The sequence below is a fragment of the Zeus faber genome (assembly GCF_960531495.2).
Source record: "Zeus faber genome assembly, chromosome: 10".
In the NCBI taxonomy this organism is placed as follows: Eukaryota; Metazoa; Chordata; class Actinopteri; order Zeiformes; family Zeidae; genus Zeus; species Zeus faber.
Window position 1 is genome coordinate 20459763 of NC_137199.1, and position 25343 is coordinate 20485105.

General features: G+C 47.5%; 1 protein-coding gene across 3 annotated transcripts in view; it reads left to right on the forward strand.

The window, feature by feature from the left end:
• The window catches only part of dctn4 (dynactin 4), an 11675-nt gene extending 846 nt beyond the window's left edge, over positions 1–10829 (forward strand). The window contains exons 2-14 of one of the 3 annotated variants that reach the window (XM_080008530.1): positions 195–265; positions 657–835; positions 1675–1718; positions 2023–2130; positions 4014–4034; positions 4516–4589; positions 4775–4887; positions 6906–7015; positions 7118–7191; positions 7787–7841; positions 8093–8200; positions 8729–8826; positions 9156–10829. In XM_080008530.1, coding sequence (XP_079864656.1) covers positions 195–265; positions 657–835; positions 1675–1718; positions 2023–2130; positions 4014–4034; positions 4516–4589; positions 4775–4887; positions 6906–7015; positions 7118–7191; positions 7787–7841; positions 8093–8200; positions 8729–8826; positions 9156–9375 — 1275 coding nt within the window. In that variant the 3' untranslated portion in view covers positions 9376–10829. Of the gene's footprint in view, positions 1–194; positions 266–656; positions 836–1674; positions 1719–2022; positions 2152–4013; positions 4035–4515; positions 4590–4774; positions 4888–6905; positions 7016–7117; positions 7192–7786; positions 7842–8092; positions 8201–8728; positions 8827–9155 lie in introns of all 3 variants that reach the window. The other 2 variants (XM_080008531.1, XM_080008532.1) reach the window with 2 other exon arrangements.
• The last annotated feature ends 14514 nt before the right edge of the window (positions 10830–25343 follow it).

Sequence of the window (25343 nt, forward strand, 5' to 3'; positions counted from 1 at the left end):
ACACAACTGGGACGGGGCTGGGATGTTTTGTGCATTTGATCCTTCTAGGTCCTGCGGTTTGCTTCACGCTTCTGGCTTTTCGGCTGCAGTGTTTGCCCACCGGAGTCGCCCAAAATGATGTTCCGTGGGTGATCAGTCTTCCGGTATGTGAACCTGGTTTTCCGAGAGTAACTCGGCTGTCTACCGCTTTCCAGGTTGACTCCCATTACTGCCCCAGCTGCCTGGAGAACATGCCCTCAGCAGAGGCCAAGCTGAAAAAGAACAGGTCAGTAAGCCACATATTTATGTGTAGATCCGTGTTCTCTCGAAGGGGTTGCATGTTTTCATCCTTTATCACCACACATGGGACCTTATTGAACAGGTTGTCTGCAGGTCCATTAGTGATTAAAGTGTCTTATATTTCAATTTATGAGGCTGTCATTTAAATATGATCGTTTATGTTTCAATAAAGTACTCGTAAATTTTAACACAAAAGTTTTTGTTTAAATTACGGCCTTGTAAATTCAAATTGCCATTCATACCTGCGATATTTTATTGAATAAGATAAAGGCGATTCGTCCAAAAGTTAAAATGTGTTAAATGTCTTTTCAAAAGGGTGTCGAATGTAACTCTGACTCCCTGTTAAATCTCCTCCGTCGTCCTCTTGTGTCCTTCAGATGTGCGAACTGTTTCGACTGCCCGTGCTGCATGCACACACTGTCCACCAGAGCCACCAACATCCCGGCTCCGCTGCCCGACGACCCCACCAAGACAGCCATGAAGAAGGCCTATTACCTGGCCTGCGGCTTCTGCCGCTGGACCTCCAGGGACGTCGGCATGGCAGACAAATCTGTCGGTGAGTCTAATGTTAGTCCAGACAGGGTTGTGATCTGATCCATCTCCTGAACACTCACTACAAATGTAATTAAATGATATTAAACACTGTCAATATTCTCATCAAAACTATGAATGGTTGTCTAAACTCAATACATGTCGGCCACTGACCAATTTGCAGAAATGTTGAAAAACTCTTGATATTTTGGTATTTTCTCACCAGAATCAGAGAGCCTAAAATAAAAGGCGTGCATCGTGAGAGTAAATGTTTCCTCTATTTGTATTGAAGTTTATTTTTTGTTATACTGTATGTATACATTTTTATCTCAAAGGAGTGTTAACCTTTAATTCAGTATTTCCAGTAAAAACAAGAGAATCCTTTGGGAAATGGTACCAAAAGTCAAGGTATTAGGCACTTTTCCACCAAGGCACAAGAACTAAAGGTGGAACCATTTCGGCCCGGAACCTTCTTAAGTACAACCGTGGCAGGAGGTTGAAGCAGCATCGATGTTGATCTTTATTCTTCCTGGTATGAAAATGACATTCGACTAACTCGGAAGGAGACACGCACAATCAGCTGTTCAGCCGGTATTTAAAAATGGTGTCTTGGGTCAGTGCCACAGACTCCACCCCCAATGGTTCCCATCCCTCCACAAAAACTCCACCTCAATTGCAGGACCCGATTTGTGGAACCAATTTCAGAACCAAGATCCTAAGTATAGATAACTAAGTTCCTGGTTCCTGAAATGGTTGCTGTGGTGGAAAAGCCCCTACATTTTATATCCAGCCCTCATCAAATCAGATAGTGACGATTGTATAATTCTCATTGTTGTATCTGCGATTTCAAAATGTTCATTGCAGCCAGCGGTGGGTGGCAGGAGCCGGAGAACCCTCACGCACAGCGGGTGAGTTCTGCTTTACGGATGTTTCATTTCAAGTGTTTTCCCCCCTCCTAAATGAAATCTATATGTACTGTATATCGTCTGTTATAGATGGGATGTTCATGCACAAAAGATGCATTACATACAGAGACTTTTTGATATATACTGTATATATTTATAGCTTTTCAATTTCAAATGCCCCCATTACTTTCAGACATATTAGGGAAACTTGTTCTGATAAACCAATGCCTCGGCCAAGGATCTTCAGAAATGTTTGTGTTTCATCAGTGGGCGCTTACTTTATGATTTGGCTCCCCCCCCCCCCCAGATCAACAAGCTGATCGAGTACTACCAGCAGCTGGCCCAGCGGGAGCGCCAGGAGCGCGACAGGAAGAAGCTGGCGAGGAGGAGACAGTGCATGCCGCTGGCCTTCTCGGTACAGTACGCCGCCGAGCATGTGATGCCACCACGCAGGACGAACTGAATGAGGGCTCTTGTCTCTCGCAGCGGAATGCTCCTTTGGCGATACGCTTCATTAAGTTCTTTTCATCGTAGAGTCGGCGAGGGAGGGATTCTCAAACTGGGAGCCATTCAAGAGCCAACCCCTGTGAAATATTTTAACATGGCTGTAACATGTATTGAAACCTAGTTCATTCCTTGTTTACCTTAAAGGGGACCTATTATTATTATTGTTATTATTATTATTATGCTCCTTTTCAACAAGTTAATAGAGGTCTCTGAGGTCCTCAAAACATGTCTTTGAAGTTTTTTGTTGAAAATACCGCTCAGATTACGCATTCTAGCCATTCTAACGTGCCTCTAACTATGGAAGCTTATTTAGAATTTTTTTTTCTGACTGCGAGCCAACCCCCGTAAACCGATCATTAACCATCATCAAGCAAGATTAAAATATACTATTTTGAATGGACAAATATATTTAAAAAATCATAGCGTGATACTGGAAATATTCAGACTTGTTGAAGACGTAAGGGATGGGCATGAGAACTCCTTTTGGACGTCAGTAATTGTTGAGTGTATAGAGTAATCACATTTTTACTAGAGGGTGCACACAGTTAGGTTGGGGGAAAACGATTGCATTACTTTAAATAATGTATAATCCAATCACACACCGTTAATTCATTTTAAACGGTTCATTATAAATATAGCGTTTTCATTTAGTTACCCTGTTCAGTTTGCAAACAGCTGAGCTCACCGCGGCCGGCACTTCCAGGTTTGGGAAAGGACCTCACTCGGGGACTGTGAAAGCTGCCCCCTTACATTCCTGAAATAAGAGGCACGTGTGGTTGCACGTGTCGCCTCCATGAGTTGTATTTGAGGAACAGATTGTATCGCCTATTTTTCATTTTACCATGCAACAAACGTTTATTTTGTTATTTTTTTAACAAAAATATTTGTTTTTCTCGCTGTTTAACTGAAAGTATTAATCGGTCAAAATTGTTATTGTCGGTTAACGGTTAATTATTAACATCCCTACCTTTCCTACCCGCACCTTTCATGAGGCCCCTGTTTCTGTTCGCCAATGGGGTTTGAGATTGAGTTCCGGGTTCCATTGTATGAAGTCTGTTAACTTTCACTTATTTCACCATATCATTCCACCAAAATCTGTTTTCTGACCAAATTTAAGGGTGAGGGAAAAAAGCAATGCAGTTGCGGAGTCTTCACTCATATTAGACTGACAAGGCCTCATTTGAAAGTTCTGACTTTGCGCGATCAACGTTACCGACAATACACAATTATTTCCACCGTCTGCAGTTTTGTCACAGACAGTTGGTATTAATTCCTCTTTCTTTTAAAATATTTGTGCTGGTCTGTTTTCACAGCAGAGCACTCCCCATGACACAGGGTTGCGGGACAAACCTGAACGGCTCCTTTTATCACATTTTAAACAAGAGCTGTCTTTTGTGAGCTGCAATAGAGAGCTCACAAAAACTGACTGGGTTGTCTTATTTCACAGTTTGTGTGTTAGTAGGGCCATCAGAGACCCGGATGCATGTGCACAAGCACTGAAAAATGAGTTTTTCATAATATGTCCCCTTTAAATTCATTCTGAACCGACTGAATCCTGTAGTTTTGTGTTTTTAAATATGACTTATGCAAATCGAGCCGTCCTGCATTGTCTGAGAGTCATATTTAAAGATGAACCATCGTCCATCACAATGAGTCGCCGTCGCATGTTGACGCTCGCCGGTAATGTGTTCGCTCTACTACTTCCTTTTCACCTGTTTAATTGTTTACCCCCCCCCCCCCTCTCCCGTTTTGGGTATTGCTCACTAATTTTTGGTTTCTTTACCCTCCCAGCAACACACTATTCATGTGGTGGTGAGTTGTATTTTTCACAACTTTGCGTGGTCAGACTGTACACTAGCACTGTCTGCTGCTGCTGCTTCTTCTTCTTCTTGTCCTTTTTGTCTTTATTTCCTCTGTAACCAAGTGAGTTCCCTGATCACATGAATGCCTCCCCTCTCGCCCCCCGGCTAAATGAGGTCAATCCACACAGAGGGAGCCTTTTTGGCTTTTAGGGGGAGGGAGTGAGAGATAGCAGCGAGCAGGACCCGTTCCATCCAGGCGCCACCTCAAAGCATTTCACTTAATAAACCAAAATAATATATGGATAAAATAGTTTGTCAAGCAGTTTCTCGGCTCCCTCTCTCAAGTGGATGATTTCATAAGAGAAACCTATAGTTTGTGAATTTATGTCTGTGCCGTTTCTTCATTCTATATTTATGTTGTCGGGCTGTGGCCCCGTGTAGCCTGTCGAGTCTACGTTTTTTGTCCGACCCCTTAATATTCTTTTACGCAGGAGAAATACGGCCTAGGAACCCGCTTGCAGAGGCAGAGGCCTGGAGTGCCCATCTCCAGCCTGGCGAGCCTCTCGTGAGTCTCATCGTCCGCCTGTCGATAACTTTGTATTTAGTTTGACTTGCAAACCATTGAACTATTTTTAGTCTGGTATGAAATCATCTCACTTCCACACGAGATTGTTTTTGGTACAGATTTGTTTTCCTCACCAACATTCCTCAGATCCTGGAAAGGATGTAACTCTTTGTTTGTGCCACCAGCCTGAAGGAGGGCGAGGACCAGAAGGAGATCAGTATTGATCCAGCGCTGGCCCTTGACGAGGTGGAACCGCTGCCCGAGGATTGTTATACAAGACCCATCAACCTCCCGGAGGGTGAGAATTTAATTTATATGCTTAATACACTTACACACAAGACGATCCAATTGTGCTTGATTGCTGTTGATCTAATTTTAAAATCAAATAAATTTCATAAAAATAGATTGTATCATTTATTTAAACAAAAACTTATAGAAGCAACCGTAAGAAGATTTTTACGAGCCCCTTGCCTATGCACCAGGCGGCGACTCCCACGGTAGGTGTTTTATCTGCATCGGAGTGGAACACGCTACCATGGCTGCGCGGGGACCGCGTCTCTCGTGGGACACAAAGAGCGCCTGAAACGCTGGCGAGGCCGGGCCTGAGCATGTTCTCACACCCTGACACCGGCCACGCGATCATCCCTTCTATAATGGGCCGTCCTTGGGCCCTCCCCATCACACGCCTGTCAGGCCGCGGCCAGCGAAGGAGTAGGCCATCAGGGACCTGGTGGAGTGTTTAGGGAACACCCCCCCCCCCCCAGGCGGCTGCTTGTGCCCTGAGCGAGCACTCTGCCAGGTGGCGTGTCCTCTGCATGCTGCATCGCCGGATGGACAAGGACACTGCGAGGGGGTGATGCGTTACAATTCCGCTGAACCCCACTGCCGAGAAGCACTCCCATACCCAGCCAGAAGGTGACCTCTCTGGAACTGCAGATGGCAGATTACCATGGGCCGCGACATGCAGTTGTAGGCTGGGGACTCGGTGTCCTCGTTTGCGGAGACCGTCCTCTGTTAACCTGGCGTCTGAACGGCGTAGGCTTGAACAGCGTGGACGGTCCCAGGCTGTGATCCTCCACCATCGAGTGCTCTCGCGCTCAGTCCACTTCCCTGCTTTACACCTCAGTTGACCCCCCGTGCTGCAGTGTCGTTCCTGTTTGAGATTCCTGCGGCCTCTCATGGATGAGCATTGGGCAGCATCGCTCAGGGTGTGTGCGGCGGGGATTTTGGCTTGTCATGAGGGTTTTGCTAACAGGCAGGTCTTTAGTCATCCGCTCGTGAAGCGTTTTCTAATAGGCCTGCGACGCGTTACAGCTGCTGTCCTTTAAAACGACTTGTTAACCTAACCTGGCGTTCACGCCTAAGGTGGTGACAAGCTCATACAGATCGAGGGTGGTTACCCTCGAGGCCTTTTTTCCTCCCCCTCACCAGAGTGTGCAGGGGGAACGGCTTGACTGGGCCGCACACTTCCAATTCGGTTGTCACGACAACTGTTTGTGTGATATGGAGCGGCTGCGCTTGGCCAGCCGCTCTCTGCACAGCGCCTATCTCTACCTATAAGCGATGGCTTATGAGTCAGCGGGTCGGGCTACACCAAACACTCTCCGTGCCTACTCTGCTGGAGGTGTGGCAGCTTCCACTGCCCTTTTTAGGGGTGTCGGGGTCCAGGACACTTAAACAGTCCGGGTCGTCGCCGTCCCCATTTGTCTTTGCCATTTGTTTTCTTTCGCGGGCCACTTAGATTTCTGACGTGTTGCCTTTGTTTAGTGACTAACACTCTCTCTGTGGATACAGTGTGTGTTGTGTTAGTTGCTTCCCATTGGCCCTTCAGTGGGACAATTTGGATTGTCAGGGTCACACTGTACCATGAAGTATTACGCACTTGGGGCATGTTCAGGTCCAGCGCGGAGTAGAATATCGGGGGTCTCCGCCCCCAGTATACCAATAGGAGTATAGCCCCTAAAAGGCGGAGCTTCCTGGTATAGAACGAGAGTTACTATAGCTTTGTGACTACAGTTCTATGAAGGTTTTTATACCCCACTGGACTCCCATCAGTCTTGATGAATTGTGGGGGTGAAATGGTTTCAGAGGATGAAGGGAGCGCTTCTAGAGTTTATACTGGCTATGCTGCTCCATCCTGATTAGATGAATACATTTCAGTACTTCGCATATGCGGTTGCAGAACTACTTATATCTAGCTATAGCTTTGCCTCCTTCGTAGAACTGGTGTTATAAAGCTACAGTAACTCTCCATTGCACCAGCAGAGCCACAAAAATGTCTAGCGTTCTAAATGGATGTTTATTTTTTGCCTCCAGTGACCACGCTGCGACAGCGACTCCTTCAGCCCGACTTCGAGCCGGCGGTGGCGTCACAGCTCCACCCCAAACACAAGCACCTCCTAATGAAGCGCTCGCTGCGCTGCAGGGTCTGTACCGCTTCACAGGATTCTATTTTTATGATATGTATATATATTTAATAAATTAAGGTTCCGCTCTGTAGTTGACACTCTTCGTTTGTGTTTCCTCAGAAATGCGAGCACAACTTGAGCAAGCCGGAGTTCAACCCGACTTCAATTAAGTTCAAAATTCAGCTGGTGGCTGTGTGAGTTTGTTGTTTTGTTACATGCATATACATATATAAAGAGTGAGAGAGAGAGAGAGAATATTTTAGTGTTCTACTGGTGCTCACTGGGTTATGCGGCGGAGCAGTGGGATTGTCTTTCTATAACCTCCTCCAGCTGCTACAGGGATGCAAATTTAAAGAATATTTCCTTCATCGATAGCTGTTAACCTCAACAAACAATGAACCGATAGCGTCGCATTGATAACATACACTCATACAGAAATATTTACGACCCGTCTTTGCGTCAGTTAAATATTTTAAATTCTTTCCGTCGTCTGCGACGGTATGAGCCTGATGTTACGTAACAGATCAAGTCTGGAGCAGATATGTAGACGACGGGCAAATAAAATGACAAAGCATTGCCAGACCCCACAAAGACTCGCCTTGATACAATTACAACAAGACCGCAGGTTGATCAGTTCTTATCGGCAAAATCTCAAATTTCTGAAATTCCTTTTAGCAATGAATCGACAGCCGGTTCACCGCTAACATCCCGACGACGCTGTTGTCTGCGTTCATTGTTGTGCTGCTCCCTTGTGGCTACTTATTTGTTTGCACTTTGCTTCTGCCACAGGAGTTACATCCCTGAAGTGAGAATCATGTCTATTCCAAATCTGCGGCACATGAAGGTCAGTGCCCCGCTCTCCAGCTTCTTGCCATTGAAAATGTTTCCTCAATGTTGGTTGAACGTTCAAGACCTTGTTCAAAGAAATGCTAACGATCACCCCCAAAAGTCATGAATGAATCATGTGATAACTCATCGCTATTATCTCTTCTAAATGACGGTGACAAAATGCAGTTGTATTGGAAGCGTTAGCTATTCAGGCATTATTAACGAGGGTTAATTCAAAGCGAGGTCAAACTTTTCCTCATCGTGCAGGAGAGCCAGGTGCTGCTGACCCTGACCAACCCGGTGGAGCATGTCACCCACGTCACGCTGGTCGCCTGCGAAGAGGACGACTCGGACGACGTCAACAGCACCTCCAAGGTGCAGCAGCAGTGTCCCATTAGATTAGCGCTCTTGCCCGGCGTGGCGGACCCCGCAAACCAACATTGGAGACAACATATAGGGGAGAACATGCGTCGCTCAAATACATTGAATGGCCGTGTCTTGTGAAGTGCCAGCAAAACAAATATGGGATGTCAAAAGGGGATTTTTAAAAACAAAATAATCTGCAACTGGGACGAATGGTTGGTGTTTTTTTTGTAGACTTTTGTAAGAATGAGCTATCCGGTTTGACTCAAGTTACACATTTATATTTTTAATGTATGTTGTGTGGTGTAATATGTTAAATAATTTTGTATGAATCATTTAAACACAGGATGCAGTGCATAATTGTTATTTTTCATTAATATTTACATACATATATTGGTTCATTTTGTCATTTTTCTTTCAGTCCAAATAATCTCACGTAAAATTTCTGCCTTTCTGTGAAGTGAACCAGCTAAAAAATGGACTTTCTGGCATTCCCGGTATTTAGTCAGTAATTGGTTAATGCTCACACTGCTTTCGTAGGTGATGGTTCCCACCAAGGAACTGGTGTTGGCAGGAAAGGACGCTGCTGCAGAGTACGACGAACTGGCTGAACCTCAGGACTTCCAGGATGACCCTGAGTAAGTGAGTGAGTGAGTGAGTGGTAAAATACATTTTGTATTATGTATAAATTAAAAAAAAAGAGACAGTGTTGCTGGTCCCCCAAAGAAAAAAGCAAGAATTACACAACAAAATATATTTGATCCAAGAATTAGAATTGGCTTTGCTGCATTGATTAGTGATTAAGTGATAGAAAGGAACCAGAATTTGGTAACTTTCACACTTTTTGTTCAAAGCTGCAGTGAAAAGGTTTAAAAAATAAAAAATAAAATAAATAAATTCCAACCTGCACACGCCCTAGTTGACGTCTTGAACGCTCAACCTCCGTTTCCGTGTCGTTTCTTTTCAGCGTGGTCGCCTTCAGGAAATCCAACAAGATCGGCTTCTTCATCAAGGTCATTCCCCAGAAGGAGGGCGACGCCAAGGTCATCGCCTCGTTCAAGATCCGACACGACTTCCGCAACCTGGCGGCCCCCGTGCGGCCCAGCGAGGAGGGCGGCGACGCCCTGGCCGAGCCCGTCTGGCTCACACACCACGTGGAGCTGAGCCTGGGCCCGCTCGCCCCCTGAGCACACACACACACACACACACACACACACACACACACACGGAAACACACACACACACAGAAACACAGAAACACACACACTACATCTGTCCTCAGTCCTCGGGTTGGGAACCAGCTCCAATTTAGTTTTTGAAGTGCGGCTTTGACTTGGGGTGGGGGATGAAGGCACTTGAGCTTATTCAAATGTAAGACAGTGGTTCCGATGTGCCCGGTACCTCCCGTACGCTCTTAAAATCTCACTCTTCGCTCTTAAACCTCACTTTTAAATAGCGTTTCACTCGACACGGTTATTTTGCACCGCGCTCGGCAGCGGCCCCGCTTTTATTTTTGCAGAGCTCCATGTTTCGCAGCAGCCCCGACGACGACGAAGCAGCGTGGCGTCTCGTCGCCTCTTTTGGAAGAAAGAAAAAAGTCTTTGCCTTGAAGTCTGTGCAGAAAACGTTTGCTTCGTTCATCAAGGTGAATAGTATTACTCCACACGGTCGCCGTTTGTGTTCGGCAGGCTGTCGTAGCGCTCGGGTCTCTCGTTTAAAACCTTAACCTGCAAGACGAGCTGCCCACTCAATGTCTTTTATATTCAGTGTTGTATGAATGTTAAGGAAAAAAGTGTCAATATCAAATGTGTTGTAGTAATCTGTAGCTTTCTTTCTTCCTTACGAACTGAGAAGCCTGTCCCCAGTTGTTTCTCTCGCGCTCTCTCTCTCTCTAAAGCTTGACAAAGTGCTTTATTGTATTGTTTATTGTCTAATATTTGTCCATTTCTCTCCAGTCGAGTCGCATAAAAAAAAAGGCATCAAGTTACGCCATGAGTTTTATTTTTTATCTTTTCATCATCAGCAATATATGCGGAAACCCCCCCCCCCAAAAAAAAAAACGCGGTCAACTGTGGCTGGTAGTGCAATATATTTGTCAGCTTCAATATAACATACACTATTAATTCATTGCAAGAAGTGAGTAACAAGAGTGAAGACCATATCAACTGTTGGAGAAAATGGAGTAAAATCAATTATCTGAAACGGAAACGACCAAATCCAAACAGATCCCCGCCCCGCCGCTTGCTTCTACACCATCTGCCTATAAGAGAATATACCGCATGCAGCAGCAGACATCATGTTACACTTACTAACAATGTTCTTTGTTTGGATCTGCAAACTAGTAAAAATGTTTTCTTTCTTTTTCCTTATTTTGTTTGGTTCAAGGCAGGATCTGCTGTAACGGTTCAAATTGTGATATTGCAATCGTCTTAATTCACCTCTGCAGACGGACTTAAAAAAAATCTGTGCGTTCATCTGTGGTATCAAGACGCTATTTATTTAAAAATGTCTCAATGATTTGAAAAATTGCAAGTAGCCGTCTTTCGCCGCTGTCACCTCTTTGACCTGGTTTGTCGACTTGGTGGAAGGATCCATGGCAAAGTGAATCTGTCGTGGCTAATAAAACAATATTATCCAGAAATTATCTTGTTTCTTATCTGCAAGAATTAAACCCGCACTCTTGTTGAATTTGTGTATTTATTGTTTTGGATCAAAGTTCGTTTTACATTTTTGAGGAAAATGTTACCACCTTGTGTGCAGTAAACTAGTCTCACCACAGTGGGGCACTGTGTCCAAACCAATTTGTCTTCTGCAAATATGCATGAAGTCATCAGTGTGCAATGTGCATCAGGCTGGACTGAGATGAGAGTGGAAATGTCTGTTTTTCAGAGACTCTCTGGAAAGATCAGACTTGATTGGCAACATCATTAGCAGGCAACGGAAAAGGGAGTCCAACAAAACTGCCTACAACCATACGCCGATCAGCCACAACATTAAAGCCATTCACCAAGTCACTAACATTGATCATCTGGTTAAGATGGCACCTGTCAAGGGGTGGGATAGCTGAGCGACTTTGACAAGGACCGAATTGTGATGCTAGACGACTGGGTCAGAGCATCTCCAAAATCTTCCTGGTTTGCAGTAGTTAGTACCTACCAAAGGAGGTCCAAGGAGTCTGCCACAGGGGCATGGGCACCCAAGGCTCATTAATGCGCGTGGGGAGTGAAGTCTAGCCCCTCTGGTTCGAAGAGAAGAAAACAGAAAAGCTACTGCAATACACATTGCTAAAAAAGTTAATACCGCTGTGATAGAAAGGTCTCAGAACGTGCAGTGCATCGCAGTTTGCCGCACATCGGTCAGGGTGGCAATGCTGAACCCAGTCCTGCTGCTAACGTCTTGGTGCCAGATACCACGGGAAACCCACAGAGGTCTTGTGGAGTCCATGCCTCCACGGGTCAGAGCGGTTTGGGTGGCACGAGGGGGTCCTACACAATATCAGGCAGGTGGTTTTAATGTTGTGGCTGATCGGTGTGTGTGTGTGTGTGTGTATGAAAGCATTTTACTGGCAACTTTGTAGGAAAAATCACATCCCTGGTGCAAGACTCTGAGCTACCCCATGAGGCCCACTGCTGTGTGAACAGTCCTGCAATAATGTGAGGCTTGTCCTTTATCTCAGGCAGATTTAAATAGCTTATAGAGAGGCCAGTATGAAGCTATTAAAAGTTTAAACTCGTATTACCTCTATAAGTATATATCCTGCTTGGCTTACTTGGAACCTTAGGTGATTACAGGACAATGAAGGGAAAATCAGTGCAGGAAGCTTTGCACTTCGTAGAACTTTTAGTACCTCAGTGATCGCCTGCAAGTAATTTTTTCATATTAATAACATTATTCAAGGGATAATGACATCATGACCTAATGCCATTTTCAAGACCAGTCGTGGCATGTGTATTAGATTTATGCCTTAACACTAATTATTGAGACACACACACACACACACACACATACACGTACCAAGATCAGTTTTCAAAATAAATCTGCATTGTTCCTGCCAGGGAGTCAAATTCCTGGATGAAATATCTTTTCACGCTCAATAGCCTTTGCTTTGTAGATAACTGAAATGGAAACACAACAGTGTTTTGACCTGCGAATCATTATAGGGATTTAAAAATAAGTGTCACGGGGGTTACAGCAATGTTTAGTAAATAGCGAGGATTCTGGAAAAGGACTCTGCTTTCGACTAAATTCCCTGTGTGCTCCTCCCCTCTGAGGACCTAACATCTTTATTTTTAAAGGCAGCCCGGCCAGCCTTGACCAGATGAAAAATTCCTCACTGAATTACAAGTTCGACTGCACCCAGGACCTTTTCCACAATGACGTCGTTCCTCCCAAACCGCCAGTAAGTCATTGTCAGACAATGAATAAGACAGAGAAGGAAAACGGCTGAAGCAGATACGTTCAGTCTAATATAGGATGGGATTCCAGGACAAGTAGGAGCAGGGTCATTTCCCCCTCTATGCGTATCCCCCTCCTCTAGGCTCTTCTCTCTCTCTGGTAGGCCTATGTATATGCATGGGAATAATGGGGATGTTTTCTCTATTAATGTCACTCATCGGGTGATTTCCTATCTGATCCGTAGGGGAGTCAGGTGGTTTGTGGACCATGAGATTCTGGATGTGGAGTTTACGCGGCTGGACGTAGGATTTGGAAACAAGAAAAATCCTGGTAGCACTTTTCCTTGCAACCCCCTCCCCCCTGGGGTTGAGCAGCGGGGCTGGAGGTGCCCCGGCTGATTAATCATCCCCTTCATTTTCTGCTCAGCGGACCATCATCTGGTTAATTAACGGTAATTGATGATGTCAGATGGATCACCGTGGGCATGTGTGGGCCTCTGGAGCGGCAAAAGCTGAACCTGCGAGACCTTTAAGCGTTGCAAGTGATTTTACCTCTCGTCTCCCCTGATTTTTAACCCCCCCCCTTCATTGCTGTATCCCGATGGCTGGTTGGAATGTTGACTTTGGAGGCCCGGGTGAAAAGGAACACTGTGAGAATGAAGCGGACCCCCCCCCCCCCCCCCCCCACCTTCTAATTTCACCACCGCCGACAAAGAGACGGACCGGTCCCGTCTGTGTTTCCAATTATCATTATTTTATTATTAGGTCGCAATATGTGGACAAATGTACAATTTCGTCCACGCTCGGGCCCTGCTGTGGGAGAGACAGTTATCTTAAGAAAAGCTCTCGCCGCCCAGAACAACGAGAGAAACTCGTTTCCGTAGTCCAGCACGCAGGGATTCCCGGTCTCTCCACAACGCAAAGACTGGACGTCCCTGGGTGACTGTCCTGCCCCTAGAGCGGCCTCTCCACAGTGGGAACACTGGGGTAACCAGAGGTGTCAGGACTGGTCCGGGACTGAGCAATGGACACTGCATGAAGATTCAACAAGGTGTGACTTTCACCCGCCCTTGTAACAGGGTAAGGTTGAGGTTAAGGTTAAGGTTTATGGGTAAGTGTAGCCTGACTAACTATGGTCTTGGCCTGCCTAAGTGGTACTGAGAGTGTCTCGGGCATTGGGGGTGTTACACTTTGTTGTATCTCAATATCTGCAAACAGAGCAGAGATCTTGGGTTTCCCTGACCTATTTAAAGGGAATGTCTGATGCCTCCCTGAGCGCGCCGTGCTAAACGTATTTTACTTGTGTCCAACGCAGGACTATGTTCTCCCAGGCCGATACAGGTTTGTTTATAGATCGCTGACAAGAACTACACGCCCTTGAGGAATGCAGCCACACTTCCTCATTAGCACAAGAGTTTGGTCTGGTAAATAGAGGATTTCCATTAATCGAGCCCTTGTTAGCGCAGTCTTATTGTTTTTGCTGTTGTGGAGCGTCACCATGGGCCTTTCAGACGCCGGAGGCTCATTCAGGCCTTGCTGAAAGGGAGGGGCTGGCCGCCGGGAAGGGGCAGAGGGATGTCGGAGACTCTTTCCGTTGCAGTTCTCCCAAGGCCGCGTGCCAAAGCCCGCCGCAGCCTGGCCCACTGCGGTCCGCCGCCGCAACATATCACAAAGGCGATTATCTCCCCATCCAGGGCAGAGACACAACCTTCGCTGGACATAATTCCGTTCCACCCAGTGTTGGATGAGTTTCTTCAGTTTAATCTACACAGATATGAATTGATATTCCGATCAAACAATCGCTTTAAAAAGGCTGGAGAGAAGAACACCAGAGAGGTAAGTAGTAATGCAGCAGTTGCATAATGAATATCCAGCCGTGATTGCCTTTATCCCAGAAAAGTGGCCTTGATTGCCGGTTTCACACCACGTACCATAAACCTGTGCCCATGGGGCTTAAAGAGAACATCCTAATTTTGTAGCTGCCACTGAGACGGGTCTGAGGAGAACCGCCCGTAACTTGCAATTAGCCGTCAAAGAGGAGTCAGACACAAGATTCCACCAGGACTGTGGTCGGCCGAGAAGAGAAGGCACAAGGAAGAAATCTCAGTCATGCCCAAAGAATTTCGGAGGGCATAGTGCTTAACAGTGATTCTGTCGGCTGGGATGTTGTTGAGGCGAAGGAACTATGGATAAAATTATGCAATTTAAATTCCAAACAGTACATTTTTCTTACACTACATTGTAGTAATTATGTAGAAATGATGCACGCAAAGAACACAAACTAGAATAGAAAAGGCACCGGATTTACTGTACGATTGGGACATTGGGAACCGCTTGAGAGTTTTCCTATTTGCTGCAACACGTTGCTCTCAATTGACGTCACGTAACGACAGGTCTGGATGCTAGGTTCTGTTTCTGGGTCAGCGTCCAGAAATATTTTTCTTGACTGCACATCTGGACTGTGATAGTACAGCTGTGGGCTTTAGAAATAGAACCTACAAATACAGACGGCGGAGAGGGTTTCGGATTATTTTTCCACGCGAAATAACGTTGGAATCCGCACTTTCAGTTTGTTGGCTGACACATTATTCTTTATTTGCTGTTGCTGTCCAGACCGGACTTGCCTACAACGCGTATTTGACCGTATGGACTGCATTAAATCATTGCCAGGCCTCGTTCCTGGATTGAGGTTGAGCTCGGCTTTGTGGGCCCTTATCTAAGCCGTGTGTTGTTCCCTTTAATTTCCTGTTGAGGTCTACTCTCAGATTTGATTTCCTGCCGATGTGGGAGAAAAAAAACAACAAAAAAAACCTTGTGGTCAATCTACCAACCAGGGAGAAGGGGAGAAGACTTCACTTCAGAGTGCCAAGACACAGGAACCTGTCCGTGTCCGAACAGCGGGAGAAGTCTATGAATAAATTGATCTCCGTCTGTGGCAAAAATACTCTGCCCGCTGCCCGCCTCTAGGCGAGGATGTCTCCTTTCTCCGAGCGTCCAGGGCTGAGCCGAGTCAGACACGGAAGAGCTCTCTTGGTCCCTGACGCTTCGCCCCCGAGTGCTTGACCTTGGTCCCTCTGAAGCAAGACGGGGAGACATTCCCGACTAAAGCGCCGTTCCTTTTCACCAGTCCTCTGGGGATCCGTCGGCTCCGCGGACAACATGCTTCAATTCCTGTAAATACTTTCAATTTGTCCGACCGCAACAGAGGGGGACCACCTCGGGGAGGTATCGCTTTACAAGAGATGAGGGGGAGGGGATGCATGTGGAATACACAACACACATAAGGGTATCTATTTAAAACGTTGATAGGTTTTGGCACGGGCTCGCCTCGGACTTGGAATACCCTCATGTTTTTGGTGCACCTCGCAACAGCATTTCGCGAATGGGCACATCCGACAAGCGCAGGCCTTTTTGGCTCCGCTAAGTTCATAAATGTTTTCATGCTGAGGGTTATCACAACATGACCTCTTGAGAAGCCAAACAAAGCATTCCTTCTCCCTGTGCACTGGAAATAGAAACATCCCGACGACTCTCTCCTTCGGCGCTGTGCTTTCTCTCCCTCTAGACGTCTCTCCCGGCCTCGCCATGCCACTTTCCTTTTCGCTCCAAGTCCGCGTTTATCCTCCCAGCCCCGCTCCATTTCTCCGTCTCCTTCCCCTCCCGCCTCCCCGGGTCGGGGGTTTGACGCCGGCGGGGCGGTTTGCGAACCAGGTTGTGCGGCTGGAGGAGAGACCTCTGGCGTGGACCTCTAACTGGGTGGTGAAACTCAAACCAGAAGGGCGACACCGTATAGCACTGGCAGGCTCTGGGGGCTGGCGGGGGCCCCCCCAGGGTCCCGGGTCCCACCCTGACCCAGAACCCCAAACTGCAACAGGGTCAGACGCCCCCCTCCCCCGACAAGGACCCCAGATCTTCCACCCCGACACTGCAGGGACCGCAGTGCCGAATTCATTAGTTAGGCTTTTTTTTCATCCTTGGCTTGATCACCTGTGGGCTGGAATAAGACTTTGACACGGCCCTCTAGAGTCGGCCTCTGCAGGAACTTTACACCGCCGGCTATTTATTTTCCCATTTCCCAATTCAACTGTAACCAGATAGGCCCCCGCGGCCGCCACGGGCTCGATTGGATTCAGTTTTATTCCAGGCTGTTTATATTTGGGCGTGTCTCCAGGGATACCCTGACGGCCGACGTAACGTTTGTATGACTACGCAACGTGTTTACTGATATTACCCCGTGTTATATAAGGGTCTTTTTCTGCGTCGGCGCCGCCGGACGATCTGCGCCGCTGATCTGGACCGCTTTCCTCAGACGGCGGTTTTACACCCGTCGCAGTGAGCGCCGCATGAGTCGAAGCGGCGCGAGTCCGGTCCACCGTTCTCGTATTTCTCGAATGAGACCGAATGAGACGTTTTGCCCCCCCGAAAACCCTGAGGCCTCACGAATTTGTCACATATTTTATCCCCGCGCCCGATTTCGACGGGCTGCCCGGTCTTGCCTCTTGCCTCGCCTCGGTCTTGAGGGTTTATGAGGGGAAATATCGGCAACCCAAATTGTTAGTTAACCCCCGGCTGCAGTCAGTAATTAGACTCCCTTGTTGGAAAGCGCACGTAACAGTTAGCGACTCTGATTTAGGAAGCAAAACGCTGGTTTGGACTTAATCCCGAAACAAAATGTCCGCTCCCCGGCTTTGATAGTAATAACACTGTCGCGCTGGGGAGGTTCAGGTTTTTTCTTACTTGTGTTGACTTAATTGCAGGATTCAAATGAAAAAAAGAAATCCTTTGTAGTTCCTTGTGTGATGGAAATTCGTTCAGAAGGAGAGAGAAGAAAGACAGACATGTTGTCATGTCCAACAAAGGAGCCCGAGGTTCTACAGCGTGTTGGCTGTCGGTCAGACGCTGAGCCTCTGATTTTCACCTCAGGAGACTCCCATGCATTCATTCTTTGGAGAGAGAGAGAGAGAGAGAGAGAGAGAGAAAGAGAGAGAGAGAGAGAGAGAGAGAGAAAAAAAAAAAGAAAGGACAAAGTTGATAGTCTGTAAATCTACATCCTGGGCAAGCGCTCAGTCTGGTGTTTTCTCAGGAAGCGTTTGGCAGGATGACTAACGTGGGTCAGTGTTTCTCGCTAATGGAACCTTGACCTCGCCAACGTCTACCGCTCTGAGCCAAAGGGTGGAGGCGGCGGCGGCGGCGGCGGGTGGGTGGGTGGGGTTGGGGGGGGGGGGGGGGGGGGTCGTTCAGACGGAGAACAGCACAGTACAGCGTTTAATGTTAAAACAACATGTCTTGGACGAGGCACAGGGAAGGAGCTGAGCAACGTCGAGCGCACTTATTTTAGCCGACTTCTCAATCCATGTTGGACATATTACGCCTCCTCAGCCATTTCATCTTTGTAAAACGCTACGCCATTAACCCAGCCATCACCATCACCTCATCACCTGTCGTTTTCGCTCATTTTCAAACTGGTTTAGCTTGGGGTTAAGTTTAATGAATGAATGTCCATCAGACCTCCACAAGGGTCTGATTTTACGCCATGGAGCCTGAACTCCTGTTATACCTCAGTAGTCTATACTCTTTTCTTGTCAAGCCCTCGGTCATTCAGGAGCAGGAATTGGAATTTAAGCAGAAGCGGAGCTGCCCAGCTCCATCGATGCAACGCAACTGCGATGGGACAAAACCATGATGCATCCTTTTCTCATTTTCTTGACCAAAAAAGGAAACACGGCCGCAGTGGTATTTCTCACATCTGTTTTTTTTTGTCTGACCAAAAAGAAAAAAAGTCTTTTTTTGCATCCAGCCCCCATGACATCATCTCGACATACTTCTCATCATCAAAGCCGTCGTTATCTGTCGCCTTTGAAGCCCCCCCGAAAGCCCCGTTTTTGGCGTAATGTTCTGTCCCGTCCCGTGGTTTGTTTACGGCTCTGACAATCGCTCTCTGAGATTGTTTGATTTCCACCGAAGGTTTTGCAGCGATTTCTCTGACGCTCAAAGAGGTGTTCATCTCGGGTGAATCTCGGGTCAACACAAAAAATAAATGTCATCCACTTTGGAGATCAGCGATAGAGAACCGAGGGGGAAAAGCCTCAAAAACCCGATCAGACAACTTGGCCGCCTGCCCCGTACACAGCTTCTCTACAAAGATCTCCTCACACCCGGGTTCTGTTAGCTGTCACCATCGCTTACAGACTGCAGCGCGGCATCGCGGCCGGGGGGAGCCGCTTCTGATTACTCTAATTAGATAATCAACACAACATTGAACGCCGAATCCGTCTTGGCTTTCCAAACCCGTTCGACGACTCAACCCCCTTCCAAACGAAGCCTGGAAGTTCCCGTCTGGGTTTTTCAGTAGTTTAAAGAAAGTGCTTTGATTCCAAAAAAAACGACGAGTGACTCAATGACCGCGGATCTTGAGTGGAAATATTTACGCGATCGCTCCGTGAGATTGGATTAGTTTGAGGAGATCCGAATCGCGGCCCGGCGCGATCTCAGCGGGGACGGGGAGCCTGGTCAGGGGAGGTTAAAGATGCTCGAGGAAACCCGACACGGGATGGTCCGAAGACACATTTATTTAACGCCCCCGGATCGAATTAGCGGCGCCGTTCCGTTCCTTCCCGTGGCGGGTCCCCGTGCCCACTTTCCCCCCGGACATCTGCAAGAGCTTAGAGCCCGGCGGTCTGGATCGCAGCGGCACAGAGCCGGGCTTTGTCAGACCTCGGCCGCTCTGCCAAGGACTTGACCCCGACTGCGTTTGGGATTCTGCCACAGAGGAGCACCCGGGGGGGACGGACCGCGTCCCCTCCTTCCAAGCGGCGGGGTCGGGTTGTTCGGGGCGGCGGAGCGGGACCGGGGGAGTTCACGACAGGACTGGTCTTCATCGCGCTGAGGTCCTCATTCCCCACGTGACGGCTGCCGACCGGGGGCAATGCAGTACGGAGAGAATAAAGGCTCCTCCAAACCAAAGACAAAAACACATTCAGGGGGAGGGGGGGGGGGGGGGGGGTCTTTCTGTTAAGTGACTTACTGTTGCTTACTTTGGCTGTTTCTCCTCTCCCCGCGCTCCCACTCCCCTCTCTTCTTCTGTCACTTTCCCCCCGTCTTCCTCCTCTCCCGTCTCCGGCCGCCGTATAAATGCCGTGTGTTTTGGTTGGTGCGGGGCAGGAAGTCGAGGTATTGTCTGGACAGGATCAGGGCTGAGATGGGTGGTGAGATTGGACGGGGGTGGGGAGGGTTTGGGCAGAGCTCGAGTCACCGACGTCAGCTTTGTTATAGTTGGGCCCTGTAAACACTTAGCGAATCCAAGCACAGAGGAAATCTGGCCACGGGAAAAATAAGCAATCAGCTCAGCGATATTATTTTTTTATTGTCGGTTCCGAACGTCTCGTTTTTGATTGCGGCTGCCCCGCGCTGCACGGCCGGCACCCTTAGAGAATTCTTCACAATCTTCATGAAACGCTCGCCCCGGTTCACTGCTGCAAACGCCAAAGCTCCATCTTCCTCCTCTCTGTGTTATTCTGCAAGGTATTTTTATTGTTTTTAATTCGCTTTCCATTTGGTTTCATGTTCCCTCGGCGGAGTGAGAGTCCTGAACCTCGCCGCCTCTCTCGGTACCTGCCGTCTGGCCAGCCCCTGAAAGGCTGATTTCATGGTTGGTTTTTGGCCCACCGCAGCGTTTAAGACGGGACCTCCTCCGCCTCCGTTCCTCATGAGCAATAATTCCCGACATATGTTGTGGAACGCTCCTCTGGCGGCACGAAAACAACCAATTTACAGTGTATTTACTGCTGGGAAGCGTGGCGGTGAGGTGATTCCATGTTTGGGTTCGTTGTGGCAGGGAAGCCCGACCTGAAACCCGCCCCTCGCGGCTCTGAATGTGCGATGATATAACGGGGCCTTCAAATCGACAAATCCGACATTCAGTCCAGAGCCGTGGCATCTACCCGACACGATCCCACAGTCGGAGAAGTGCAACGACTCAAAGTGATTTTCCCTGTTCTCCGGCAGACGACCTTCCGTGGGATTCCGCAAGTTCTCAGGTTTTTTTTTTTTCTTCCCGCGGCGGGTCATTTCCTGTCCGGAACCCACGGACTAGTGGTGTCACTTCCTCCTGCTCTACCGATCCGGCGGCCCAATTGGCCCCCGCTCCTCCTTTTTTCCTGGCTCGGTTCAGGGTCGCATGATTGGTCCAAGGAAACGTCGGCTACAGTTTAAAATGATATTCTCGCTCTCTCTCTCTCTCTCTCTGTCTGTCTGTCTGTCTGTCTCTCTCTCTCTCTCTCTCTCTCTCTCTCTCATTTCTCTCTCTCTCGCTCTCATTTCTCTCTTAACCTTCTGATCGGATGATGGCATTCACAGCAATAGATGGCGAAATTCGGCCGGTCCCGCGCTTCTGTTTTGGCCGAAAATGTTCGGGATTTAAGCGCTAAAGAAAACAAAGTCCTCGAGCCAGCGCTCCATCACGGACGCCGCAATGTGTTAATGAGAAAACTATTCCGTCGACTCTCATCTTTTTTTCCGGCTCGCTAAACTTCTCCCCCCGGGCTGTTACTGTTTTCCCTCTTATAAAAGACTGAACGGACCGAACCGGAAAAAAAGAAAGACGGAGCGGGAAGGAGAGAGAGAGAGAGAGAGAGAAAACGTTTCCATCCCGCTCCGGCGCAGCCCCTGGATCCGTGTGTTGACGTTTTAATGGGAGTCAGATGTTGCCTCTAATCAAAGGAATACGGCGGGAAAAGTTACCGAGGCCGAAAAAAACCAAAACAAAACAGAGACGGGACCGAGGGGGACCGTGATAAGACTCAAGAGAGTCAGGAGGCGGACAACAAAAACACCTTAATTGTTTGTCCGGAGTTGTTCTGACGACAAAGTGGTTTATAACTCGGATTGAAAAAACAAAAAACGAAACGCTCACACGCAGGTAAAATGTCTCGTTGAACCGTCAGATTTTGAAGTTAAATCAACAATGGGCTGCTTCAATGGGCCCGACGCTTAATTTAAAAAGGATATATATATTTCTGTGTTTTTTAACATTACATACAAAGTCTAAGCTCATCTTAGACAGCTCTATCTTAAAAAAAACATTGTTGTTATTATTTCCTTTTTAGACACATTTTTTCATTTATTATTATTATTATTATTATTATTATTATTATTATGATTTGAGAATTATTTGAGAATTTCTCGGAATAGTTCAAGACTAATATTTTCCTATTAATCATAGAATAACTGAATTTCAATCATTATCATTATTATTATTATTATTATTATTATTATTATTATTATTAGATTGCCTCATTTTACTGTAAAGCCCTTTGAGTTGGATGTTGTACATGAAAGGTACTTTACAAGATTACTTCGGTTTGTATTTTGCAGCGACGTCTCCATGTCTCGCGTCGACACCTCTGGCAAATGCTGATTAATCCGCCGTAACTTAATTCAAAACACAAGGACGGAAAACGCCTCACACCAGCGGATTTGCAGCCAGCGGGGGACGCAGATTGCACTGAATTCCACCGAACGGCCGCACGCCGCGGCCGCGGTGTCTGGGCAGCGCTCTGTGTCCTCCTCCGCTGTGTTTAAACGGGAATAAACGGATTTGATCTCGGGCGTGGGCGAGGCGGCCGCTGCTCAGCATATTTTGTGCTGCTGCTGCATGTGTAGTTAATACTCTGGTAATGCCACAAAAGCGCTCGCTGCGCCGGGGGGACAATGGCCGAGCCGCGACCCATTCACCCAACGCCGCCGTAGGCGCCGCCCCGCCCCGCGCCCCGCCCCGCCCCGCGCCGTCACCCGCATTGGACGGCTCGGAAGTGTCGGCCGAATGAAAAACTGCTGCAGAAAATCTTGCGACCATCTTGTGTGAAATCCCGACCCTTCTTTCCTTCCCTTCCTTTCTCCGTTTTTGTACATTTTGTGTTTTTAAGCGCAGCGCAATTCTGTTGAGGCTCAGCCGTCGTTTTCTTCTTGGATAGATACACTTGTTTTGCTGCCCGGTGTTCTCTGAGCTGAGCCGATAATGTGCAGGCAGCCGCCGGCAGGGTCGTATCACTCTGCTGTAGAGCGGGTTATTTTGCAGTTATGACTCGCTGGACGCACATTATGTCATAAAAAGAATCCACAACAACGTATCTACCACTGCAACAACATAGCTAACAGTGCAACAATGTAGCTAACACTGCAACGAGGTAGCTTACACTGCAACAACCTAGCTTACACTATAACAATGTAGCTAACACTGCAACAACGTCGCTAACACTGCAACAACCTAGCTAACACTATAACAATGTAGATAACACTGCAACAACGTAGCTAACACTGCAACAGCGTAGCTAACACTGCAACAACCTAGCTAACACTATAACAATGTAGCTAGCACTGCAACAACGTAGCTTACACTGCAACAATGTAGCGAACTATTCCCCCTGCAATAAATAAAAAAACATGACCGACCTATTTACCGTTATCTATGTGAAATTGGACATTCACCAGTCTTCGTAGCGCTAGTGTTAGCACTGGCGCGTTGAAACCAGGTCCAGGAGTTGTTGCCCAGGACAACCTGGGCCAACCCTTTTGACAGGTCAGCCGTTATTCGGAAATAAGAGGCCGCCGATCGCCGCTTCTGACCAATCGGGATGCAGCATTCCACGAACAGAGCAAACGCGGAGGCGACGGAGCGGTTTCAAAAGCAGGGTCGTTGGCAAAAACCTGTCCCGGCACGTTACCCCTGTTCTATCGGAGCGCCTTCATTCACTCCACTGGCGACGGTCAGCGGGACGGCGTGCACACTGATCCAGGATTAGCGTATAGCATCCCAGCTTTCCTGGGATGCTTTAAAAAAAAAAGGAAAAAAAAGGAAGACATTTAAAGTTCCAGCATTTCAGTCGGAAGGATGCGTTTTAATGCAGCGCGGGGCCATTTTATGGCCATTTTTCACTTGGGCGTGGCCGGTAGCCGTTACGGATGAGGACGTATCTGGAGGGTTTTTCCATTGCGAGTTGTATCAGGTGAAACAACATGTCCACTTAATTGCGCGTTGCAAAGAGCTCGGAGCCGTTTTCTCGGGGCCCATATGCCGAGCAGATGGGTAGAGAACATAAAACCCCAACTGTAAACCTCCCTGTACAATAACAAATTAGTTCACTTTGAAAAACAAAAAAAAAGGGGGAAAAACTTCCTTTTCACAAGTTCCTTTACGCAATCATTTGGAGGCAGCTTGGGCAGCGCTCTCTGTATGTATGTATGTATGTATGTGTGTATGTGTGTATGTATGTATGTGTGTATGTGTGTATGTATGTGTGTATGTATGTATGTGTGTATGTATGTATGTATGTATGTGTGTATGTGTGTATGTATGTATGTGTGTATGTGTGTATGTGTGTATGTATGTATGTATGTATGTATGTATGTATGTATGTATGTATGTATGTGTGTATGTGTGTATGTATGTATGTGTGTATGTGTGTATGTATGTATGTATGTATGTATGTATGTATGTATGTATGTATGTATGTATGTATGTATGTATGTGTGTATGTGTGTATGTATGTATGTATGTATGTATGTATGTGTGTATGTATGTATGTATGTATGTATGTGTGTATGTGTGTATGTATGTGTATGTATGTATGTATGTATGTATGTATGTATGTATGTGTATGTATGTATGTATGTATGTATGTATGTATGTATGTATGGAGGTGAGAACACATAACACAAGATTCAAGAGGTTTATTTGACACATACATAGTATACATACGTTCATGAATATATGCAGTGAAATGTCTGCACACACACGCACACACAGACGTTCTCAGCAGCGCTTGAAGTGTATTCCCCTCGTTCACACGTTGACAAGTTGTTTAGATCATTATTTATTTTAACGTGTATCACGTCGCTTTGAACCACTCTCCAGAGTTGACGTCACGTTAACACAGGGACCACCGACACTCATTTACACTTTTCCGAGTTCCCCGCGGAACGCAGCGTCAGGTCAGGTCAAGCCACACTCTATTAAAGCGCGTTTCATAGCAGGGCAGCACAACGCGCTCTGCAAAGAAACACAATCAAAGTAAATATGAAAAATGTCTGCGCGACCGTCAGAACAGTCGGCGCAGAACAAACAGTCCTCGCAGCGTCGCTCCCTGTCGTCTCTCGAACCCCCCATACCTTCTCAACCGCCTGAGCCGGCGCGCGGGGCCAGCAGCCGTCACCGTCGACGCCACCAGAACCGGGCGGAGTAGATAACCAGTGAAACCAGCCGTTTCCAACCCCCCCCAAAAAAAGGGGCCGCGCGGAGCAGAAAGCTCCAACCCGGACGCCCACAACCTGAAGGAATCCCCCCCTGGTGAGGGAGAGAGAGGGCGACAGGTGGACGCGCCCCGTCCCCCTACGAGCTCCGGTCCCGGAGGAGGGTGCATCCGGCGCAGACAGACGACCATGACTTCAGCGGGAAACTCACCGGTGAATCATCCACCTGGAGCGCCGGGAAGGGGGCTTTTTTTTTTCCGCCCGGTGAGCCACGCCGCGCGGCGACTGGAAACCGCGGAGACGGAAAATGAAATTCACCCGGGGCTTTAGCGAACGAGACGGAGGCCGTCGAGCGGAGGAAGGGAAAAAAAACAACAAAAAAAAAACGTTTTGAAGTGAATAACTCGAGGAGCGTGGTCGGCTCCCCCTCACGTCTCACACTTCGTCTCCCCTTACCTGGGGAATATTTCGTCGCCCGATCCTGTTGTGACTGAAAATTTTGATTACTTATAACA